The sequence below is a fragment of the Armigeres subalbatus genome, unplaced genomic scaffold, assembly GCF_024139115.2.
Source record: "Armigeres subalbatus isolate Guangzhou_Male unplaced genomic scaffold, GZ_Asu_2 Contig1035, whole genome shotgun sequence".
Classification (NCBI taxonomy): Eukaryota; Metazoa; Arthropoda; class Insecta; order Diptera; family Culicidae; genus Armigeres; species Armigeres subalbatus.
In genome coordinates this window covers 1,738-24,072 of record NW_026941776.1, presented here as the reverse complement: position 1 = coordinate 24,072, position 22,335 = coordinate 1,738, and the positions used below count along the sequence as shown (strand labels likewise).

The 22,335-nt window shown below is 37.1% G+C and overlaps 2 protein-coding genes and 1 long non-coding RNA gene across 3 annotated transcripts; 1 reads left to right on the top strand and 2 right to left on the bottom strand.

Moving 5' to 3' along the window:
* Nucleotides 1-6,452: 6,452 nt before the first annotated feature.
* On the bottom strand, nucleotides 6,453-10,535 carry LOC134202131 (uncharacterized). The gene is made up of 3 exons (XM_062677191.1): nucleotides 10,200-10,535; nucleotides 6,965-7,118; nucleotides 6,453-6,898 (listed from the first exon to the last, which is right to left on the bottom strand). The coding sequence occupies exons 1-3, from the start codon at nucleotides 10,533-10,535 to the stop codon at nucleotides 6,453-6,455; spliced, it is 936 nt and encodes a 311-aa protein (XP_062533175.1).
* Nucleotides 10,536-10,644: 109 nt separating this feature from the next.
* On the bottom strand, nucleotides 10,645-11,938 carry LOC134202130 (uncharacterized). The gene is made up of 4 exons (XM_062677190.1): nucleotides 11,925-11,938; nucleotides 11,736-11,866; nucleotides 11,064-11,666; nucleotides 10,645-10,902 (listed from the first exon to the last, which is right to left on the bottom strand). The coding sequence occupies exons 3-4, from the start codon at nucleotides 11,619-11,621 to the stop codon at nucleotides 10,732-10,734; spliced, it is 729 nt and encodes a 242-aa protein (XP_062533174.1). The 5' UTR covers nucleotides 11,622-11,666; nucleotides 11,736-11,866; nucleotides 11,925-11,938; the 3' UTR covers nucleotides 10,645-10,731.
* Nucleotides 11,939-15,545: 3,607 nt separating this feature from the next.
* Nucleotides 15,546-17,398, top strand: LOC134202132 (uncharacterized). Its single transcript, XR_009977153.1, has 3 exons — nucleotides 15,546-16,941; nucleotides 17,000-17,209; nucleotides 17,271-17,398. It is a non-coding gene; the product is annotated as an uncharacterized LOC134202132 (long non-coding RNA).
* Nucleotides 17,399-22,335: the final 4,937 nt, after the last annotated feature.

Below are 22,335 nucleotides of genomic sequence, written 5' to 3'. Positions count from 1 at the left end.
TTCCAAACCCTAAAACCATGAAAATCTGAAAAAGTACAAGTCATAAGTCAATTACTAAACTAAGAACTCACAACATACATAATTATACATGGACATAATCAACCATCATACCAAATCATGTCATCATAACTAAGGTAGACTTTTGTGACACTATACAATATTTCAACATCTCTTAAAACAGCACCTCGGGTCATTATCAATGAATTTTCCAGTTTATGCTTTTACTCCAGGCTTTGATACCCTCCGTGTATCACGCAAAACCGAAAACACCCATGTGTAAGGAGGTTGCGGTGCCTATTTTCGTCCCAATATAGGTACGATGTATTATGGAAAGTATGAACTATAAATTCATGCTTGTGACTTAACGCGTGTCAACCGGCTGACGCGGGATCGATTAGGGTGTGAGATTTAATGTAATTATTTTGATTCAGTTTGATTATTTTTATTCTTAGGCAGCAAATTGTTTTCAGCATGTCACAAAGCAAGAGAGGGTGTTAACTCTGCGTTGTATAGTATAGTGGAGCATGGTCGTCCCATGTCCTCAGGGCGGTGGGAGGGACATCGCCTATGGTGGCATGGAGCGGCCGTGCTTTGGCCGGCGGTGTGGTGATAAAAGTTTCTGGGCAGTGGGATTGAGTTTTAATATTTATTTTTTAATATCTATTAAAATATCTAATTATATGATCATTTTACATTTTATTCATCATTTGTATTCACCATAATTATTTCTAACCGCATTTAGTACAATTTATTAATGACTGTGGGCCACAAATATGGCCAACTTTGACCTTTGACCTATTTATGAAGACTGTACGGACCTTTCAACTCTCACGAACAACAAGGAAGACAAAAAATAAGTATAACATGCTCTTAACTCTTTCTAAAACAGTTATGTAAATTAGCACACTCAATTAATTAACCCTTTCAGGACGGCTGGGTCATATATGTTCAGCGCGCTATATGACGGGCAGCGGGCATTTATGACCCATCCGTCCCGAAAGGGTTAAGTAACTATCCAATCCTAAATTAATTTTTAGTGCAACAATCAACAATCACTGGTGTGATTTGCCAAATGCTACAAACAGTAGATTATTACATTACTACCTTTGGATGTTCAGGATAGGACCTGCGCTGAAAACTATCAGCACGACCATGAACCACCTTGGACTGGTAGGTCGCAATGCCCCGCACAGCCTTCAGTGACATAGTGCAATCTTCCAAATGGCATACGGATAAGACAAACACTAGTGTATATAAATGTAATATATACATCATCATTTTCCACAAATGTTTGAATATTTAGATTTTTTCGAAATGTGTTATCGTTATTAAATTCAATAGTGATCAATTACGCTTTATTCTCCATTGAATGCAACTTGTTGCGAGAGAATCGATTCAGATTTACTGTATGAAAATTTGGCAATAGTGTTATGCCAACTGTACACACACATACATACATACACACGGACAGACATATATTTGCTCAGTTTATCAAGCTGAGTCCATTGGATGTAACATCATGAATCTCCGGGACTCAGAGTTTTTGGAGTTTCAGTTTTCGGAGTGAAATGATAGCCTTTTGGTACAACTTATTATTACGAAAAAGGCAAAAACGATAAGTACGTTCTTGTACAAAATGAAATCATTCGAATGTTATTTATCCTATAATATCATAAATATAATAGCCCTGTTTGTCTGTCCGGTGACTACACTGAACCAGAACATCCATCTGTTACTGTATGATATTTGCCTCACCCAAACCCCATAACTATAATCAGATGATTCTGAAATGCCGATCATTCAATGTAATATTTGATGAAATTAAAATTAGATGGATGTCATTGAAAATTCGAATTAAAATCATTCAGTTCAAAATCAAAACAAACAATGTTGTGAATGACATTCATCTAGAAGCTGATTTATTTATTATTCGGGATGTGATTGAAAAGTAGATAGTTTTAAAATGAACTTTGTTCGATGTCCAGTACTGAGAAATAGGGATTTTGGATTCAAATGCACAAGAAAACTTGATATTAAACATCTATGTTATAGTTTGTAATGAAACTTTGTGCATACTCGTGATACAATTTGTTAATTAATTTTTGTATAATTTCATGGCTAATTATTATTAATCAAAATTTACGAATTAAATGAATGTTTAATATTTTTCTTGGCTTTTCAATTAACGTGTGCTACAATAAATGCTTTGTTTAAACATGTTTTTAAAAAAAACAACATTTTTATTTGGACTTATTACACATATAGTTTAATCAACATCTTCAAAAGCATATCGTTTTTGTCTGAACATTAATTTGTTTTCTACCCGCTCTAGCGCAAAAGGTGGCCCATCGATTATATCTACGCCTATCATTGATACGATATTTAGATTGATACCTATCTCGAAAGCCTGATAGTGTTCTGAAAAAAGTCCTAGAGACCATTGATTAACAATAAAATAATACTCATTTTTGTATTTTACGATATCAATAATTTGATAAGCTTCTACTGTTGATTCAAACGTAACGGTTAAAAAATTCCCCACTTTATACGTAATACTTTTATACTTCAGAGACTCAGTTGTTTGAATAGCTTCAAAAGGATTTATGGCAAAAGTAGTGTTTAGTGCATTGATATAAGTTTTCTCTTTCCATGTTCCATTCGTAAAATCAGCAAACGTTTTTGATTTTAGGAAGCTGTTATTAACCAAATCATAAGTAAAAAATAAACCGGCCTTAACGCACATTGTGTAACACGGATTTTTCCTTGAAGAGGTATTATCAATATTGCTTTAAGTTGCGATTACGGGCCTCATATTGAAAACAACTTATTTGTTTAATGGTCTACTATGCTTGATAATCGTTGAATAGTGAGTAAGAAAATGCTGTTTTGGTTTAAGGTGTTTCTGAAAGAGCGATGTGTATAATTTATGATGTTGGCTAACTAAGCTATTCAATTTTTCCAAGTCACCCAGAGTAAAAGCCGGTAAATTTATGATATCCAATAATTTAATTAGTATAATTGCATATTCCCAAACTGGATCATCAATAGGAAAAATGGTCCCAGAATAAATGAAAAATAGTTACTGAATGTATACATTTCATTAGCTGTCATTTTCAATGTAATCGATTTCTTAGAAGTTTCTTCTAAATCAGGCATTCTAGATAATCCTTCTTCTAGCCTATAATTGTACAGATATTTACGACGTCTATTCAACTGATCAACTGTACAGTATTTTTTTCTGAAAACGCAATAGTTGATTATCTCTACAAATCCATAATAACAGACGCCTGTGCTGTACAAGTCGTGCATGATATCTGCGTACAGATTTTCCACCACGTGGAAAGAAGGTAGATCAGAGGCGTCGCGTGGTCAATTCTTCAACCTGTGCACTGTTTGATTAAATTGGTTATTTCTCGAAAAACACATATGAAAGGGACCTGAAATGACACATCCATTATAAACGATTCATCTTCCAGTGCGTCTCTCAAATGTTTGCACTTTGTGTTCATCAGTCTACTTCTCAGCTACGTCCCATTTTCTAAATTACCTAATCTAAACTTAAAAGTGATGATTCGTAAAATTAAAAATTACCATCATGAGAATCGTTATGCTTTCCCTTATTACAAATAAGATATCTATCTATCTAATTTTTAACTGACACTTTAAATTATAAACTGAGTTATTTCGTAAAATGAGACGAAGCCTTAACTGAAGAATAGAATTTGAAAAATATTAACCATGATTAACTAATCAATAAACATTTATAATTAGCCTGATATAACATGCTTATTACTCAATTAATAATTATTCTATTTTTAATTTCTTCCCTTGATCAATATATAGAACAGGACAGATGTCGAACAGTTTACCCTCCATCAGTATGGACATTAGCTCATATAAATTTTATATTTTTTTTGGACCGTGGACATTCGTTACACCCCCTTCATATTTGCTAATTCTGCGACAATATAAAATTTCATCAGAAGATGAAAATGTCTGATTACATTTTGCTAATATTGTCGGATACTTCAATGTCAAATATATTTTATTAACAAATTATTTACATATTTGCTAGCTCTAGCGTCAAAGCACTATGCGACAATACTAGCGCGTCATTAGCATAATGTATTTGTCATCTGCTAATACACTGGGGTAGCTTTTCACGCGGATGAATTTTATCAATTTCTCGGTCTACCTTAATTTCAACATCTTTTCAAATACCACCTGATTTTTCTTCGATTTTTGTGGATTTTCCTTGGGTCAGCTCAATGTTTTGATAAATCTGAAGGCCAGAAATAGCCAAACACAAACCACGTAAAAAGCGACCCCAGTGTAAGCGTTTGCATTATGCAAATGTCGCGCTAGTATTTTCAAGAATTAGCGAATATGTAAATGAGCCATTAATCCCATTCAATATCAAATATCGAAAGCGCTTTTGCCCCGAGGTGCTTTATTCAAAGCAGAACTTTCGTCATGGGACGCTTTGAGAGAGCAGAAATGCGCGCGCTTCACTATTCTCTTTCGATTTTGTTCGGATCGCGCGCTCTTCACCGAATCACACATGCGCTGTTTGAAGCGGTACTCGGTAGGTACCAAACCGTGCACTGCCAACGAAAAACGCTTTGACTACCTATACATTGCCGATTGCGGTTGGAGTGGATGACATACACATACAAAATAACGTGTGTATGATGCATGGCAAAGTGTTCTCGGCTGAAAGTTCCGTGTTGAAACAACATGTGGTGGCGGTGGGTCGTTTCGGTATCGTAAAGTAAAATATAACGCGCCCCCATCGCAACATTTTGGATGTCTCACATCACGTGCCGGCTATAAACAATCCGTGCATATTTTCCGAATATTTATACCTAATCGTCAAATTTGTATAAAACATGTAACAAATCCCCATAATCCAAATATATATATTTGGATTAGAATGACAAGTAATCAATCGAGTATTTAAATGTTGGGGACGAAATTGCCACCTGTGCAGTGCACAGGTTGCACATGCGGACGCGACGCCTCTGAGGTAGATTATTGAATATGGAATTTGCTACTAATCCACTTTCAGACTGTTTAAGAAGAACATCTGTATTATAGTTTTCAATGGTTCGGAGATCGCCAGGGTATTCTTTATCGTCCATTGATAGCAGAGCTTTAGATCTTCGACAAAACCTACAATAGTAATTGGCTGTAAATGAACCCGAAAATTTCAAAATTTGATGAATACCTAAGTTATCTCCCTGCACTAGCGCTAGTACTATGTATACACGATGTTCTTCGCCGTTCACATTGATTGTAATTCCATTTAGCTCGAGATCTCTAAACTTATCGATCACATGGGTCAAAAATCGTTCAACACCATGCTCTGCCATATCTACCTTTTTGATAGCACCTGCTACAAACACATTACATAGCCTAGCTCTGAACTGCTCAGGAAGTGTGGGAAATCCATAATAAAGACCACAAATACAATGTTTCTTCACATGAGAACTAAGTGGGTCATTAATTTCGAACTCGTCTGAATATAAAAACACTGGTATGATTATTTTATCTGGATATTTAGCTTTGAAGCTGCTATATGTTGACCCATTGACAAAATGACAAAGATTTGATTTTCCTATCAGGCTTTCTGTATTTCGTTGCATTTGTTCAAATACATTTTCGCTCTCAAGATATTTTCTTATTTGAAATTCAATATCCATCAAAACTAGATAAGACAGTTTGCTTTCAATGGGTTCGTTACATTCATGAACGTCGGTAATTTTGTCTCTATGTATCATAAATAACTGAGGCTTTCTCATAAGATCTAAATCGGTTAGGTATCTGAATAGCTTATGCTCGGTATCGATAAAGTCGAATAGGGTGGACATTTTTCTTAACATTACGTCGAATACATATTGTTTCTGCGGATCTAAAGCTGTCGGTGCACATGAGCGAATGAACTGTTCCAAGTATGAGTATAGCTTTTTAATTTCTCCTTGTATTTCTATAACGTCTTTTCGTGTGAAGTTTCTTCGTTTGTGCAAATCGAGTATGAAGCTAAGTGCTCTCTGTTCAATGCCCTTCAGAATATCAGGAACTGGATTTGTTCGGTTTACTGATACATTATTTTCCACTGGATAAGTACGATGCTAAAATTTAAAATGAAGATATGAATATATTCAAATTGAAAGTAAAATCACTTACCTCTTCCGAATTGCTAGGTGATGCATGGTGGACATTGGTCGTTTCGTTGTTTATCTCGTATTCCATACTACTTCTCTCTAATGGTAGATGAGTTTTAAGATGCCGGCTGAATCTATACATTGTTGTAAATTTTTGAAGGCAATTGATAAATGTACATACTAATCGGAGTGGCTTTTCTAGGTCATGTGATTTTAGGTGTGTGATATAATCATTTACTCGTGTGAACATATGTTGGCATCCTGCATAGAAGCACTTCACTGAATTACTCATTTCAGAAGTTTGTTGATGGATTCGATTTCTTTGTATTGAGCGGGTGCGCGAATATCATACAGGACTTCTTCAACGGTGTACCACACGAGTTTTGTAACCTTCGAAAATGGTTGATTCATAACGTTACACATCTTGATCATAATATCTACCGCACGAGCAGCTGAATCAACTTTGTACTGAACACGGTTGAATATCACATAGAATTCTCCAGTAAGCTTTCTGTAGCTTGAACCAATTGCCAAAATTTTAGGGTGAGCAGCAACTCCTTGTGCTGCATACGTTTCGATAAGTTTACGGATAAGGTCCACACCGCTTTCCAGGTTTTCAGCAAACAACAATGTATCTTCCTGGGCAGAGAGTATCGTTGGCCGGACATTTTTGTTGATCTTGCAGGGTTTCACACAGCAGTTCAGTAGCATCAGAGTACAACATACAAGTATGTCTAAAATATGAATGAACATGAAAGTATTATCAAAATAACAATATTGTTGATGATATTATATCGAACCTTCAGTAGCTTGATCGTGACTCATAAATTCAAGTATAGCGGCGGAGAACTGGTCATGTACTTTGAGAATAAAGTACGGTTTTAATTTCTTGACCAGTTCTGTCCATTTATGAACACCTTCGACAAATCCAAGTGAATTGTAGTCTTGATCAATCTGAAAAAAATAAAATAAAAATGCATTTAGTCATGCAGACACATATTTATGCGAAGGTAGAAAGAAAAGCGCAAGTTAGGTAGGGTAACCAACTTGATTTGGACCCCTACACATTTTGGACCTTCCTGCCGACATTTTTTTTATTTCTGAACTAAAAGCAACATCGGACTGAAGAGAAGGCTAATAGGCCTACCCGTCATTCATTCAATATGGCGTACAATGTTTTTGTTTTAATTTCGTTTAATTCATGATAACAAAACTTCGGAAGGGAAGCCATACAAACACAAAAGGCTCGATGTACCTCGACTAATTGCAAGTTTTTGCCAGGAGAAGTTAATTGCCGATAATTAGCACTAACTGCGTATGAACCAATTACCCATAATGAGCGCTGAATTCGGGTATACTACCCACAAACTGGGTACCAAAAACAGAAGTACCAAAAACGATGTTGGGTAGAGTGCCATTGTACCACGGATGACAGGCGTTTCACCCTCCTGAAAAGCAATGCCGCTGCTAATTCCCTCACTGTCTTCATGAGAATAATATTATATTGCTATGCATTAGTTTGACTAGCTTCCTGCGCAAGAACACACATCGCTGAAAATATCAGAACGTACACAATCAGTTGATGTCGAAACTGTGAATTTTAAACGCTGAAATGATGTAGGAAGTGAGTAGGGAAATGAGAAGAAAAAAAAAGGAAAAGTGAGAAGTAAGAAAATAAAAATGCGAAGAGAGAAATGAGAAGAGAAGAGTGAAAATTGGAAACTGGAAAGTGAAAATTGAGAAAATTGACGTGAGAAGGAGGAAGTGAATAGAGAAATGAGAAGCAAAAACGGAGAAGTGGTTGGTTGATCTGATAGAAACCATGGGCTGAACTCCAGAACGTTTTGAAGTACCTTGAACATCTCGTATTCAAGGAAAATCAGTTTATATGATGCGCATATGCTTATTGAACTGGATTGGGTATATACCGACGACGAGGGCATTACAAAAGCCTTGGTAGATAACGTGGGCTGAACTCGAGAACGTTTTGGAATACCTTGAACATCTCGTATTCAAGAAAATTCAGTTTACGTAATGCGCAAATGCTTATTGAACTAGATTGGGTATATACCGACGTCAAGGACATTCCAAAGGCCTTGGTTGATCTGATAGATACCATGGGCTGAACTCCAGAACGTTTTGGAGTACCTTGAACATCTCGTATTCAAGGAAAATCAGTTCATATGATGCGCATATGCTTATTGAACTGGATTGGGTATATACCGACGACGAGGGCATTACAAAAGCCTTGGTAGATAATGTGGGCTGAACTCGAGAGCGTTTTGGAGTACCTTGAACATCTCGTATTCAAGAAAATTCAGTTTACATAATGCGTAAATTCCTATTGACCTGGATTGGGTCGAGAACGTTTTGGAGTACTTTGAAAAACTCGTATTTCTGAAAATTCTGACTTAAAGTTCAAGATGGCTATACCTCATGGAGTATTCAAAATTATCATACAATGCGGTATAATACTCAAATATTTCAGATTAATTTGCATGCTCTCACACACAAAAAACAAACATGGTGCCATAGAAAGTTTTGCACTTTCCGCTTAAAAAGTGCTTCGTTCCTTTAAAAATAAAAATGAAATTGGTTTTTGTTGAAGTATTTTCTTCATTTAAAAGTTCATTTTCTATTGTTCTCAATGTGACCAACTTCGGTGCTTCGAAGGCCGCGACCGAAGTTAGGCACTGCTTTTGCTGTTCGATATCAGAGCATTTATGGCTCGATTTATGGAAGGTTTTTGCTATTTTTTTTACAGATAATATGTAGTTCCGGTACCCATTTGTGTCCGACGAAAACATCATCGTGCATTATATAAAGAACACTACCCTGCGAACCCCGACGAATGCATGGTTTTTTTCAGCCGTCTTGGCGAATGAGAGCTTGCACTATTTAATAAAGAAATACTTAAAATAATAAAATTCATAAACTTCATACCGACTTAATTTAATTTCAGAAAAAAGGTGAAAAAGGTAGGGTGTACACCACTATATTTTCCACAGTGAAACATTTTAAATTTGACAGTTGTACAATTTTGTTTCGAAATGTTTAAACTTTTAATTTCAGAATGGTATGCAGCTTTTAAGATATGGTTATCGCAAAAGTATGCGTACTTTTATTTTGAACATAAGCAACTCTCATCGAAAAAGAACCAATGGAACTTTTTATTTTAACCAATGGTTTTTTAATTTTCCTTATGGTTTTTCTTTCTGTGCAGAAGCGAAATCTTCCCAAGGTTTCGGATATTTAGGTCTTCAGGGTTTAGTCACACTGTAAAGCCAACATCCTGATAAACAACTTTGCTGAAGAAAGCGAGGGCCCAGCTCTATTCTGTAATTTTACACAGCCAATCTAAAACGCTGGGCATATATGACCCATCCGTCCCGAAAGGGTTTAATAGAACAATGACCACGGGTCTCCAATAGCCTTGCGATCAAAGGCGTAGGATTGCCAATCCGGAGATTGTTAGTTCTATTCTCGGTTAGGTCTAGTATATTTTCGACTTCCTGGGCATAGTATATATCCATTGTACTAGCCACTCAAGATACATACTCATGCAATGGCGGGCATAGAAAAGCTTTCAATAAATAACTGAGGAAATGATAATAGAATATAAAGTTAAAAAGCAGGCCAAGTTACAGTTGGAGTGTTGAGCCATTGAAGAAGAAGAAGAAGACCGTGGAGAAATCCACAAACAATTGGGTGTTGTTTGTGAATGTGTGGTATTCTGCAACTAATTATCTGTACTATGTTTTCTAGGTTTCCCATTCATATAGCAGAAATATTCGGCTACAGGTAGTACAAATCGAGGTTCAAGTCATATAAACTGATACTTGGGAAAAATTATTTTGGTTAGGGGTCGTACACTAATTACGTAAGCAATTATGGGGGAGGGGGGTCTGTTCTTTTCTACGCTGAATATAAATTTAAAAAAATATATTTGTTTGGGAAAAATCTTACATGGGGGGAGGGGGTATTGAAAAACCCAGAAAATTTGCTTGCGTAATTAGTGTACGGTCCCTTACTTACCAATTGATATCCAAGTGGAGCTGCGTAATGACGATACTTCGCAATAATCTCAACAGGTTTCAGCGTCTTTGTATCTTCAAATCGACATGTTTCTGTCATTTTCCACATTTTCATCACTGTGTCCCAAGGGGCATTATTGAGAGCAAGCCACCTGTTTGCTTCAGACTGTTCAGCTTCATGAGGGTTAGCGTTGTTTTCTTTAGCAACTAGTTTTGCCGTATGCTGAAGTTCTCTTCGCTCTCGATCACGTTTCACGCTTTTCAGACGCTTATAAGCCTGATATATCGATCCTCCTGGATTCTTTCTCTCCGGAGGCGTAGCCGGGATGTAGTACATTAGCTGAAGTATAATTATAGTTATTTTTCATATATGGATACCAATACACAATTTTTTACCATATCATTATTCTCGGCTGGAAATCGCAGCTTCACACAATTCACGTAGTTCTCAAGCACCGCCTTCGGTAGCCGACATAATGCTACGTTATTCCCAGCAGAGTGACAGGAAAGATGGTGATTCGCTATGATGCCAGCTAATTCCTTCTGCTATCCTTCGATAACGGTCCTTTCAAGCTGTTCTGGATAATAGCTTGTCCGACATCCGATTTGGCCAGTAGATGACTCAGATCGTCTGGTGAAAAAAATGGAGTGTTGGCAAACTGAGGTTGGAGATCGATTGTTGGCTTAAGAACACCTGAGGAAACCTGTTGAAATAAAAAATAATTATAATTTATTAATTAATTTCAAGTAACATTTTCTATTTTTTGTCTTTCTAGTACATAAGGTGATTACCTAAATGTTATATGAAATCAACTTAGGTCGACGAATTGAGAAATATAGAATAAGTAAATACGCTACTACTTACCCCAACGGCCGATGCATCTTGTTGCTCATATAATAGCGGGCTTATTGCACCAGCAGCTGAAATTCCCATGTTATTGGACACATCCGATAGCTTGGTTACACCACTTATGTTTACCGCTAGCTTGCCTATCTCACCACTATCCTGTTTATCATCCGTGCCGTCGCTCACGAGGCCGTCTGAATCGAGTTCGTCAATTTGCTTCTCGGAATAAGCTTCCTGTTGCACATTCGTAGCTGTACTCGCGAAATCGTTTGAATTCTGTTCGTCAATTTGCTTTTCGAAATCAGCTTCCATCATGTTGTAACAAATTTCATATTTTTGAACAGTGTTGCTAACTGTCACACTTCTACAATTTCTGTCGGTATCGGAACCGAGTGGTTCAACCTTACACATCATCCCACTTGTCACCCCACCTGTGGGGCAATTATCACCGCCAGTCTTCTCGGACAGTTTTCTCGGATCCGCATCATTGGATTCGATGCACGGGGTATTCATGGTACCGGAGAATTGCTGCGCATCTGGCTGTATGTCTGAGGGTTCAAGCTGAAACATGTACATACTCGGTTCCAACGGTGGAATGCAGCTCTCATTCGGACCAATTGCCTATATTATTGAAAAACCAAGAAAATTTATTCTTTATAAACAATGCTGAAAAAGTGAGCTTATAAGTACCTGAGCAGTTTTCCATTGAGAAATTCGTCGAAACACCTCCTGTCCAGTCCCACTCAACACGGTACCAGCTAACACTGCTTCCCACTCTGATACAGTAAGCGTACCAAAACTCTCGGCCGGGAAATTTTTATCTATAATAAAAATTAATATCCATTATACTTATATTTCAATAAACAAGAAAACTCTTACCACATAATGTGAAAGCAACGTCCGGCGGTAAGCTGGTCTGCAAGCAGATTTTGTAAATATAAGTTGAATTTCTCATCGAAAATCCGCAATGGATGAACGGATGTCATATTAACACTTTAAATACACTTAACACTGGAATAACTTCGACACAATGCGAATAAAATATTTTTCCAAAACACATGGCACGAGTCGCCATTCACTTTTATGGTTTTCTAATCAAATTTTCAAGGCATAGCTGAGGTGACAGTTAAACGAAAACAATTCTAAAATAGAATGATTTTCTTATTGGGGCAATGACGGAAAAAAATCATTCTGGTTTTTGATGACAATTATACGTAGTTTTCACCTTTTCGAATGTGAATGAAATAATGACGAGAAACAAAAACATTTCATTTTTTAAGTGAACAAAAATAACTTCCGCTTGATTATAAAATCATTCGATCGGTTTTGTCATTCAATTAAAGGAATCGTTTGTTTCGTAAAAGACTGAATGAAGATCCATTCAGAAAAGGGGCGAGCCTTTGGGACAGGGCAGCCAACCAGACGCAGCACGCGAGGAAATTCTCACAAAAAATAAAATATTTGACACTTCAATTCTTTTTTACAATCAGATGCAGAAAACAAAATCAGTGACAACCTTAGACAACCAGACACAGCATTTGATGAAAAAAATCACAGACAACAGACGTTGAAAATTCTGATTTTTTTTATTAATGAAATTATTAATTAACATTGAAAAAAAAAAACACTTGCCACGGGCGCTACTGCGTCCACAAATAAACTAGTAATATATATAATAGCCCTGTTTGTCTGTCCGGTGACTAGCCAACCAGACACAGCACGCGGGGAAATACTCACAAAAAATAAAAAAATAAAATGTTTTACACTTCAATTCTTTTTTACTATCAGATGCAGAAACCAAAACCAGTAACAACCTTAAACAACTAGACACAGCATGAAAAAAATCACAGACAACAGACGTTGAAAATTTTGATTTTTTATTAATGCAGAAAAAAATCTTGCCACGGGCGCTACTGCGTCCACAAAAAAACTAGTATCTTATATTTATTGAAACAAACAAAAAATCTGATAGGAAATCTTTTGATTATGAAACCTTGAATTGATGGGTCTAAATGTTATAAAAAAACGGATTTCAAGCAAACACACTTGCGACATATGTTTTCATGTGTTCATTAAACGATCGTGGTTTACAATATAAGAGCGAAGTCAGCAGTGATTCAAATTGTTCGGGGTTGTCATTTTCAAGATGAATCTGAATCATGCTTTTTCCCAGCAGTGGCTCAAGATTCATTTTTTATAACAGTCGAGATTCAAAAGCTTGAAACTGTTATACCGCTCAGTTCTATTTTCTGCAGGTTTGAACCAAGAATGAATCACGAGATTCAATTATTTTTCAATTGTTTTGGTGCATGAATGCGTAATTTAATATACGAATCAATCCACTTTGCATTTACGGCGCCATCCTTAGCAGCAACATAATCATTAAATGGAATTTTCATTTAATGGAAAAAAATCAAACGTGAATAGAAGACGGCTCGGGACGCCTGTGAGTTTGTTTTATTTTAGTTCAGATTCAGATTAGAATAGTTGCAATGAAATGTGAAAATTTGCAATGAAATTAAATCACTACTAATTTCACTCTTAGAATATTACATTATGGTATACTATTCTACTTGAAATGGTGATGCACTTTTATGTATAAAAATGGGGTGGCCGTCTTGCCTTAGTTGTGCATGCATGCATCTATCATATTTAAGTTATCTTTTAGTAACAAGTGAACGCTCAATGTTAATGTTGGTGATGCTACAATGAATTAGGCCTTCCGAAAATCAAGAACCGCATTGCGCCAACACCTGTGGACTAAAATGCTTCGCGCTGATGGCATAGTTCCAAGAGCCGAAGAGCATTACCACTATGCTGTGTTGGTTAGCTAGGTTGATATTAGGATTGTGGCTCTAATTATTCTGTATGTATTTCCAACTAAACAGACAGCAAAAGATATAGAATTTCATTTTACTAATTTTCCCTTTTTTTAGCGCATGATGTGACGTTGAATGTACTACAATGAACCTGGGCTATGACTTTTTCGGCTCTTGTTATTCTGTATGTGCTCGCCAACATATCAGACTGCCAAATTAAGTGAAAATTTAATTCAAACAAATAGGAAAGATCCAATAATTACGTAACGCGAAATTCGGCCATTTTCAACCCCCCCCCCATGTCACACTTTTTGTATGGAGCATCTGAATGTTTTATATGAATCGTCATACTTCAGTCAACCTTCCCTCTCCCTCTAAGCGTTACGTAATTTATGGATGCTCCCATAGATGCATGCTTGCTTACAATATGGTATGATCGGGGTTCAGCCAAAACGCACCAAGCGGCATTTGACTGACTTGTGATATTTTGTTCGTAAAAGAAAAACGGAACTTATTTCATATAAATTCATACGTACATTTGTTGTAGGCTATCCTCAGTTATGGGGTTGAGTGATATTCGATATGATTAGTGATTAATTAAATCCGCTAAATGAAAGCTTGGCAGAAAAATGACAATTTTGTTGTAGGCGCTTGGTGCGATTTGGCTGAACCCCGGCCATATACCATATTGCAAGGATCACTTGGAAAATCGACTTTTTATCTGAGGCTCGGAGACCAAATTCATATATACCAATCAACTCAGCCCCAAAAACTGAGCACATATTATAAATGTGAGAGCGATTCAAATTTTTACTTTTTTGTTCCTCAATGCTTAAAAGATTGTATTTGCCATTTGAATAATCTTCCTAAATTTTTAGTTAATTTGGAAGAAATTTAAATGAGCATGCGCAGTTTGAAGTTTGTAATAAAATTATTATGAAAACAGTAACTTTAGCAGAAAGCCGTTTCGAAACGCTGTGCATTGTGGTTTAAGAATATCTGAATACATTGCAACATAGGGAATTAGGCAATGAAACACATAATCTTTGTTGCAAAATATCTTTGAAATACGAAATTGGGAAATATTTTTAGAAAACTAACAAAAGAATGTCACATCAAGATCTCAGCCGTCTGTACCGATTTGAATGAATTTATCTTTAAACGAATGCTATAGTATTGACATTGGACTCATCGATTTTTTTCTGCAGTCCCGCAAATGGTTTTACAGATTCCTGTTAAAAACGCACACAAGGCATATTTTTAGAAAACTAAAAAAATATTGGCATATCCCTAGTAACATTTAAGTTTTATGCAGGTTTTATGGAAGTCTTGGAGAGCGAATTGCGGTTTTCATGACCATTATAAAACCAAAAATGTTACTTGGGATCAATATTTGAGCCGTTTGTAAGCCGATTTAAACTCATTTGTACTTAAAAGAAAGCTATTGTATTGCCATTGAACTGGTTTCGGCATAGCTGTCTGTTTTGTATCAGGCTCGGTATCAGAGCAATGGTAGAGCAATCGATCCGACTTCCGGAAGAATTTGGAGAATGTGGAACATCTGGTTTGCGCATGGCTGAAGAAGAATCGTACGCGTGGGCTCTAGGAACCAACACGGGTATGATTGGTTGCTATTTGTTTTGAATCAAGCGTAGTTGACTTGGAAGAGCAATCGATAGACCGGTAGTCCTCTACGAACACGAGACCTGGACGATGCTCGTGGAGGACCAACGCGCACTTGGACGCGACGGAAAGTGCTGCGTACCATCTATGGTGGGGTGCAGATGGCGGACGGTACGTGGAGGAGGCGAATGAACCACGAGTTGCATGAGCTGCTGGGAGAACCATCCATCGTTCACACCGCGAAAATCGGACGACTGCGGTGGGCCGGGCACGTAGCCAGAATGTCGGACAGTAACTCGGTGAAAATAGTTCTCGACAACGAGCTGTGCAGCGGGCAAGGTGGATCGATGAGGTGGAGGATGACTTGCGGACCCTCCGTAGACTGCGTGGTTGGCGACGTGTAGCCATGGACCGAGCCGAATGGAGAAGACTCTTGTATACTGCACAGGCCACTTCGGCCTTAGTCTGAATAAATAAATAATAATGTGTTAAGCACTTCATTTATCTGAAAATCTGTGGATCTGATGCAAAGTTTGAAAACGACAAAACATAAGACAAAAACTGTGACCTATTGGAGAATAAATAAATTGTTTTAACTGCAAACAGAATAATATTACATGATTACAGCCATTGCACTATTTTCGCGAGGGATAATTTTCAGAGTGTAAACTACGCATGCGGTAATAAACTGTACAATATTTTTTAGCAACGAAACCAACGATAAAAAAAACTGCACCAGATTGAGATCCTAATGATATACATGTCGAAGTTATTTTTCACTAGACAACAATCTAAAAACAGTTCAATTGACTCGCTCTGAAATGTTGTTCCACTCGCCCCTTGTATGTGAAAATGCAAGGCCAAGTGAACATTGTAGATTTGACTGATGTACAACTGATTTTCCACAGCCGGAAGTTGACAGGTAGACCAGTGCCGCTCGTTCAACATCCAGCAGCCTACCAGGAACTGCTGTTTTCGAAGGTTCCGGAATTACAGCACAATGAAATGCGATGGCCAAACCAGAGGCAGCTGAATTCCTCCTATTTACTTGTCATAAGATGGGTTCGTACTATCCCATTTAATTCCACCACTTGATTGTAAGTTGACAGATACGTATTTCGACCTCAACAGTAAGGCCGTCTTCAGTGTCTCGTACTTGACCCGACTTCAGTTCCAATTAGGCTTTCTTCGAGCGTGTACGTACACGCACACTTCACGCACACTTTTACTCAGTTTGTTTGCAACCACGAGCAGCTGTCACGGCAAAATCAAATGGGATTATTTGCAACCACAAACTGTGCGTACGTGTTGGTGAGAAATGTCGGCGAGACCCTAATACGTATCTGTCAAGTTACAATCAAGTGGTGGAATTAAATGGGATAGTACGAACTCGTCTTATGACAAGTGAAGACATTCCACTAAAAAGCTCAAAAATAATTTTCTCCTCCTATTTAGTAAGTTTAAATTTTATTCTCATCCATTTCCAAAGTGACCTTTTTCTCCTCGCAACAGTTGGGTATACGTCGTAACAGTTGATTCTACGTTCCGGGAAATAACTGTTCCCATACACTGTGGCACCTTTTGATATTCAAGTACACTTGATGTTCCGTTACAACGCGCTCGATGCCGGCATTGGACAAAATGCCCTATATATGAATGGATTACTGTTGGCTGGACTGCTAGTTTACGATCGAATATTGCCGGATCACGCGCACCTGTCAGGTAAGGTATATCATTATATTGAACAATAACAATGGAAGATAATTTTGTAAATAATTCTCAGGTGTTCGACACGGCGCTTCGAGTCTAACGGATCATGCTGGATCTGAGAATATGGTCGCAATATCTTGAGTTGCTGGGAGAATTTGATATCCTGATTCCTTTCCGACGCTCGCCAATAGCAGTCCGTTTCTTCATCACCACATGGTGCAGCTGCTGGTACCAGCACGACACTAGTTATTAATGTATTCTAAATTATATTATGCTCAATGAATTGCCTACTTTGAGCGAGATTACAGCAGCACATTAGGAGTTAACTTTCTGAAATCAATACGCCGAAAGGCATCTAAGTTTGAATTTCTAGAAATTAAGCACATTTATCAAAAAAGTATTTGGTAGGCGAAGTAGCGGACATCTTTCTGCATAACAGGTACCAAATATGTTTTCGCCAAAAGTTTCTACTTTCGAGAAAATCCGCATTAAATGTCTTTCGCCATACAAATATCTGGCGGTTTACTCATGCTGGCTATATACGTTAGCGCCTAGATGCTGCCAGTGGCGGATAGGAAACCAGCCACTGCCAATAATTCATTCCATTTATTTTATATTTTGTTTTAATAAATTTGCTTCTTTGCTTGTTTTCAATTAAATTTCAATGTTATTTATTATCATATAAATAATTGAAAATCCTATCAAAACAAAACGACGAAAAAATACCCAAATTTGGGTGAATATTACCGATAAATTTCTCCCATTCAAGTACCCATTCAAGTACCCATATATGGGTGAAGTCAGTTTACTCATATATGGGTAAAGGATATTTCACCCATATCTAGGTATGTGCACTTTTTGGCGATTTTAGGTACTCTTCACCCATATTTGGGTGAACTGAACTAAGCGTGCATAATTGTGAGTATTACAGGTGGGCGGAACGACGCCATGTTTTTGCAGCCAACATCTCAAAGTAAAATGCATGGTAGTATTTGTTTTGTTTACAAAAATCTGATTTGATTCTGATTTGGATCCAGAAATGTCAGTGGGGACCATTTGCGCAATGTTGGCTGCAAAACAAACCCATTGTGCGAGATATGGATGACACCCAGCTGGAGTATTATAGCTTAGATAATTAATACATAGATACACCACTCAATGTGAACACCTGGCAACAAAATAGCAGCGCTTTTCACATGACTATCGGTCGGCTGTCTGAAACATGTTGGGTGCAGAACTGTCAAATCGTATGGATTTTTCCTTCAATGACAATAAGCGCCCTATCCTTGCCAGCAAAAGATGTTCCGGACAGCGACGACAGCAACAATCTTTATCTTGCAACTAAAATATCTTTTGTTTACACAAGATTTCGTACATTCAATATATTTAAGTGCGATTCAAACGCCGGGATTAATTCACGTAATTTCAAATGGGAATGAATTACTACTGTCTTATAGAATTGAGAATTCGGTAAACGAATTACCGAAGTAGGTAATTTTTACTAAGTATAAACATCCCATATCGACATGAAAGACTTCCTTTCATTATGTTCTCTTTCTTCAATGTTTAAGCCAATTTTACATTTGTTGCAATACTTTAATCCGGTTAAATGAATTTATCCGTGCACGTGTCAAATGTCAATTTTAATTGTCAAAATAAAATGCACCGGACTGATTTTATTAAAATGCGCACCCCACAGCGTTTAATTCACCCAACGACCGATAGAGGTGCTGAGTACACTGTTTCCTCTCGATTTCAAGCAGGGATGCCCCAGTGAGCGATCTATGTATTAATTCAATACTAAATTTTCAAAACGACTTATCTGCTTTTGTAAACAAGATTCAAACGTCGTTTTGACGAAGCTGATAGCACTCCCGCAAACCAACACCACCAAAACGTAAGTGAGGGTTTCTGCTACCTGTTGATGGTGTTAGTTTGCGTGGGAGTGCTATCAGATTCGTCGAATCGACGTTTCAATCTTTGTTTACGAAAGCAGATAAGTCGTTTTGAAAATTTGGTATTGAATTATCTAAGATTATAGTAATGTGTAATGTGATAGAATTTACTCAATGTGTCGAATTGAACTCAAATTTGAGTGGGTGAGCTTAAAAGTGTGTGATCAAAATTTAATTCGCCTGATTGCTAGCAACACATACAACATGGGTTTGCGACATTGAAATAGGATCTGTGATGTGGTATGCCAGATGAAAATTCCATAAAACAATTAAATTGCACCAATAAAGAATGCGAAATGTTCCATAAATTACATCATTTTGAATTATAGAGACAGTTGACCATCAGGGTGCACTTATCCACTGTAGTGTTTTTAAAAAATCAAGGGGCTTCGAATGGAAGAAAAAAACATTATAAACTCATTTTTTTAAGGACATTACTCGTACTGTTAAGGAATTATTGTTCATTTTCCATGGAACATTCTATATTATTTATGGAACATTCTATATTTTTTATGGAACATTTTCAACATAAGAATGGAACATGTTATGATATCTGTGGAACTTTTTCCTACTAGTTATGGAAAATTTTGTTTTATTTAATGGCGCATTTTGCATATTTTATGGAACATTTCAGTATTAATTATGGAACATTTGTTATTTTTTATTGGCACTTTCCCATTTTACATTGGAAATTACTTTCGAATTTATCTGCTTGTTTTCTTTTTGTTAAGGTTTCAAACTTGCTTTTCTATGGACAATTTCCACTTAATTATTGATACACTGGCCTGTTTATTGTGGGGTACTTTCAGCCTTTTAATTGAACAAAGTGAATAAAAAACGTGTAAAAAGACATTTTCCCCATAATAAAATCGATTAAGAGAAATCGATCAATACAGTTACGCCCCTATGAAACTAAGCGCTAGACTTGGATTATAGAAAAGTTTAGATACTTTTTCTACTGACTTCCTAAAATAGGAAATTTTCTCCGAATCCTTCCAAAACTCAGTTTCTCCTACACAATCCGAATACTTTACTAACGAAATTAATATCCTATGTAAAGAACCACGCGAATAAGGTTGATATAGCCATTTAAATGCGAGTGTTCGGAATATGAGTCATTTTCGGGACTTGAGTCAAAACGGTTTATATTTTTCAACGTCAGATTATATGCCACCGAACCAAAGCACAGCACCCGGTGCGTTACAGCACGTATGCACAAGCAGCCGATGTCTTGATGCAGTGAAATAGTTATTTATTGCAAATCGCGGAGCCACTTCTTCTTCGAACACTGCTCTCTCAAAAAACAAAGATAGCTCAGTGGTAACGTAATAGGCTCTCAATCAGAGGATTTATGCTCGATCCTCGTGTTAGCCATCTTTTTTTTCCGAAACTCATATTTTCTAGGAGTGTGGTATAATATTACGCATTGCAAGAAAAATTTTGAATACTAGAAAATTCAAACAAATTTTTTGTATTTAATATTTTCCATGCTATTAATCCATGGAACCTAATGCTGTGTAATGTTTATATTTATATTCATGACATTTCTATAATTGAATCCATCTGATTATTTGGGATATTTGAAAGAATTCAAGTCTGAACTTTAGATGATGAAATGAAACATAAATGCATACATTGAGAATCGATATGTACTCAACAGTTTTCTTTAATGATTGTCAGCAGAAACAAAATGGCTTTTGATAGTAATCAAACTTGCCCACCGAGTTTCAATAGAGAGTAGACATAAGTGGAAAATTATATTCGATTGCTTCAATGCACAATGAAAAGATGCCTTACTGAATAGAAAAGACATAATTTTCAATGAAATTAGAAGCTTGCGAGTTTATGGGGCAGCAGACGCTATATCCAAGGAATCAAGACCGGGGATTTCCCTCTGCGCGTTATTTCCGCGGAGCTATTCAAATTTTTCTTTTTTTCCGTAATAGGGACACGGCAGGTATTTTCGTCTGTTCGTCATAGTCTCGAAAACCAATAAAAGAGACGCTTTTTGTAAAACTCATACGTACCAAATCGTAAGATCAGGAGAAACGTTCTGCTATAGTGGAGTTCTAGCAAATGTACGTTGCTTTCGTTGGTTTTAGCCGTGTCCCTACTCATATGAACCAGTTTCCCCAAATCTCATTTGCTCGGATCAACATTCAACCCAGCTGAGCTAAAAATAGAACATTGCCGCACGCAATGCGATGTGTGTTGGTGATGCTTCCTTCGGCAATACTCATCCGACAGCAAGAGACTGAAGCGAATGCAGTGCCGTTCGTTCCCGCCGAAATGTGCTTGCATAGCGTCCTCACGCACACCAGCTGCGCTCCCATATGCTGATTGAACGCCACAAAGGATGAAGCATGCCTTTGCGTAAAAATAGAACAGAAGCACGGCTTGCCGCTGATGCTACGATGGTTAAGCCGACCGATCCACAGTGGCGGAAACCCAGACAAAACCTAAAACAAATCGTTCTTTCGTGAAGCTGATATTATTTTAATTTTGCACATTTAGTCAAGGATAATTCCTCAATTTGTTAATTGTAGTTGGTAAATTTAATTTTTGGTGACTTGCTTCAAGTTGATGCTGTAAAGTATCTGCTAAACATATATGTATGTTATATGTATGTAAATTAAATTTGACTAAATTTTTTTATCGGGAAAGATTCGGAAAGAACTGATATCATGCATTGAAATATATATTTTATCTACTTAACAGTAGTTAGTTTGGCGAATTGCGCCTTGCTGCACCAGAGCGGATAATTTACTGTTTCAAGGTTAGAACTAAGACGCTACTGTGGCTGCAGATCCTAAGTCATGGGCTTCCGTAAGCCTTTGGATAGCATAGCATATGTCGGATAACTATTTAAATTTCAAAATGAATGCAGCGTTACAAAATTACTGTTGCTAAATTTTAAGCGCAATCGTAGGTTTAGTCGAGCATTTGTATGGGGGACCACCACTGCGCGATGGCACATTGCTATTCCTTCTTTTAGGCGCATTCGTACGGGAGAGCGTTGAACGTGTTGAACAAAGCACGATGCTTTTTGAAATTGCTACATGAGGATTATTTACAGGCTGTTATATAGGGTATTTGTGCTTTTCTTAGCGCTTGATAGTAATTTCCATAGGGCATCCGTAACCTGAGAGTTACTTATTGATATTTCACAGTATTATACACATA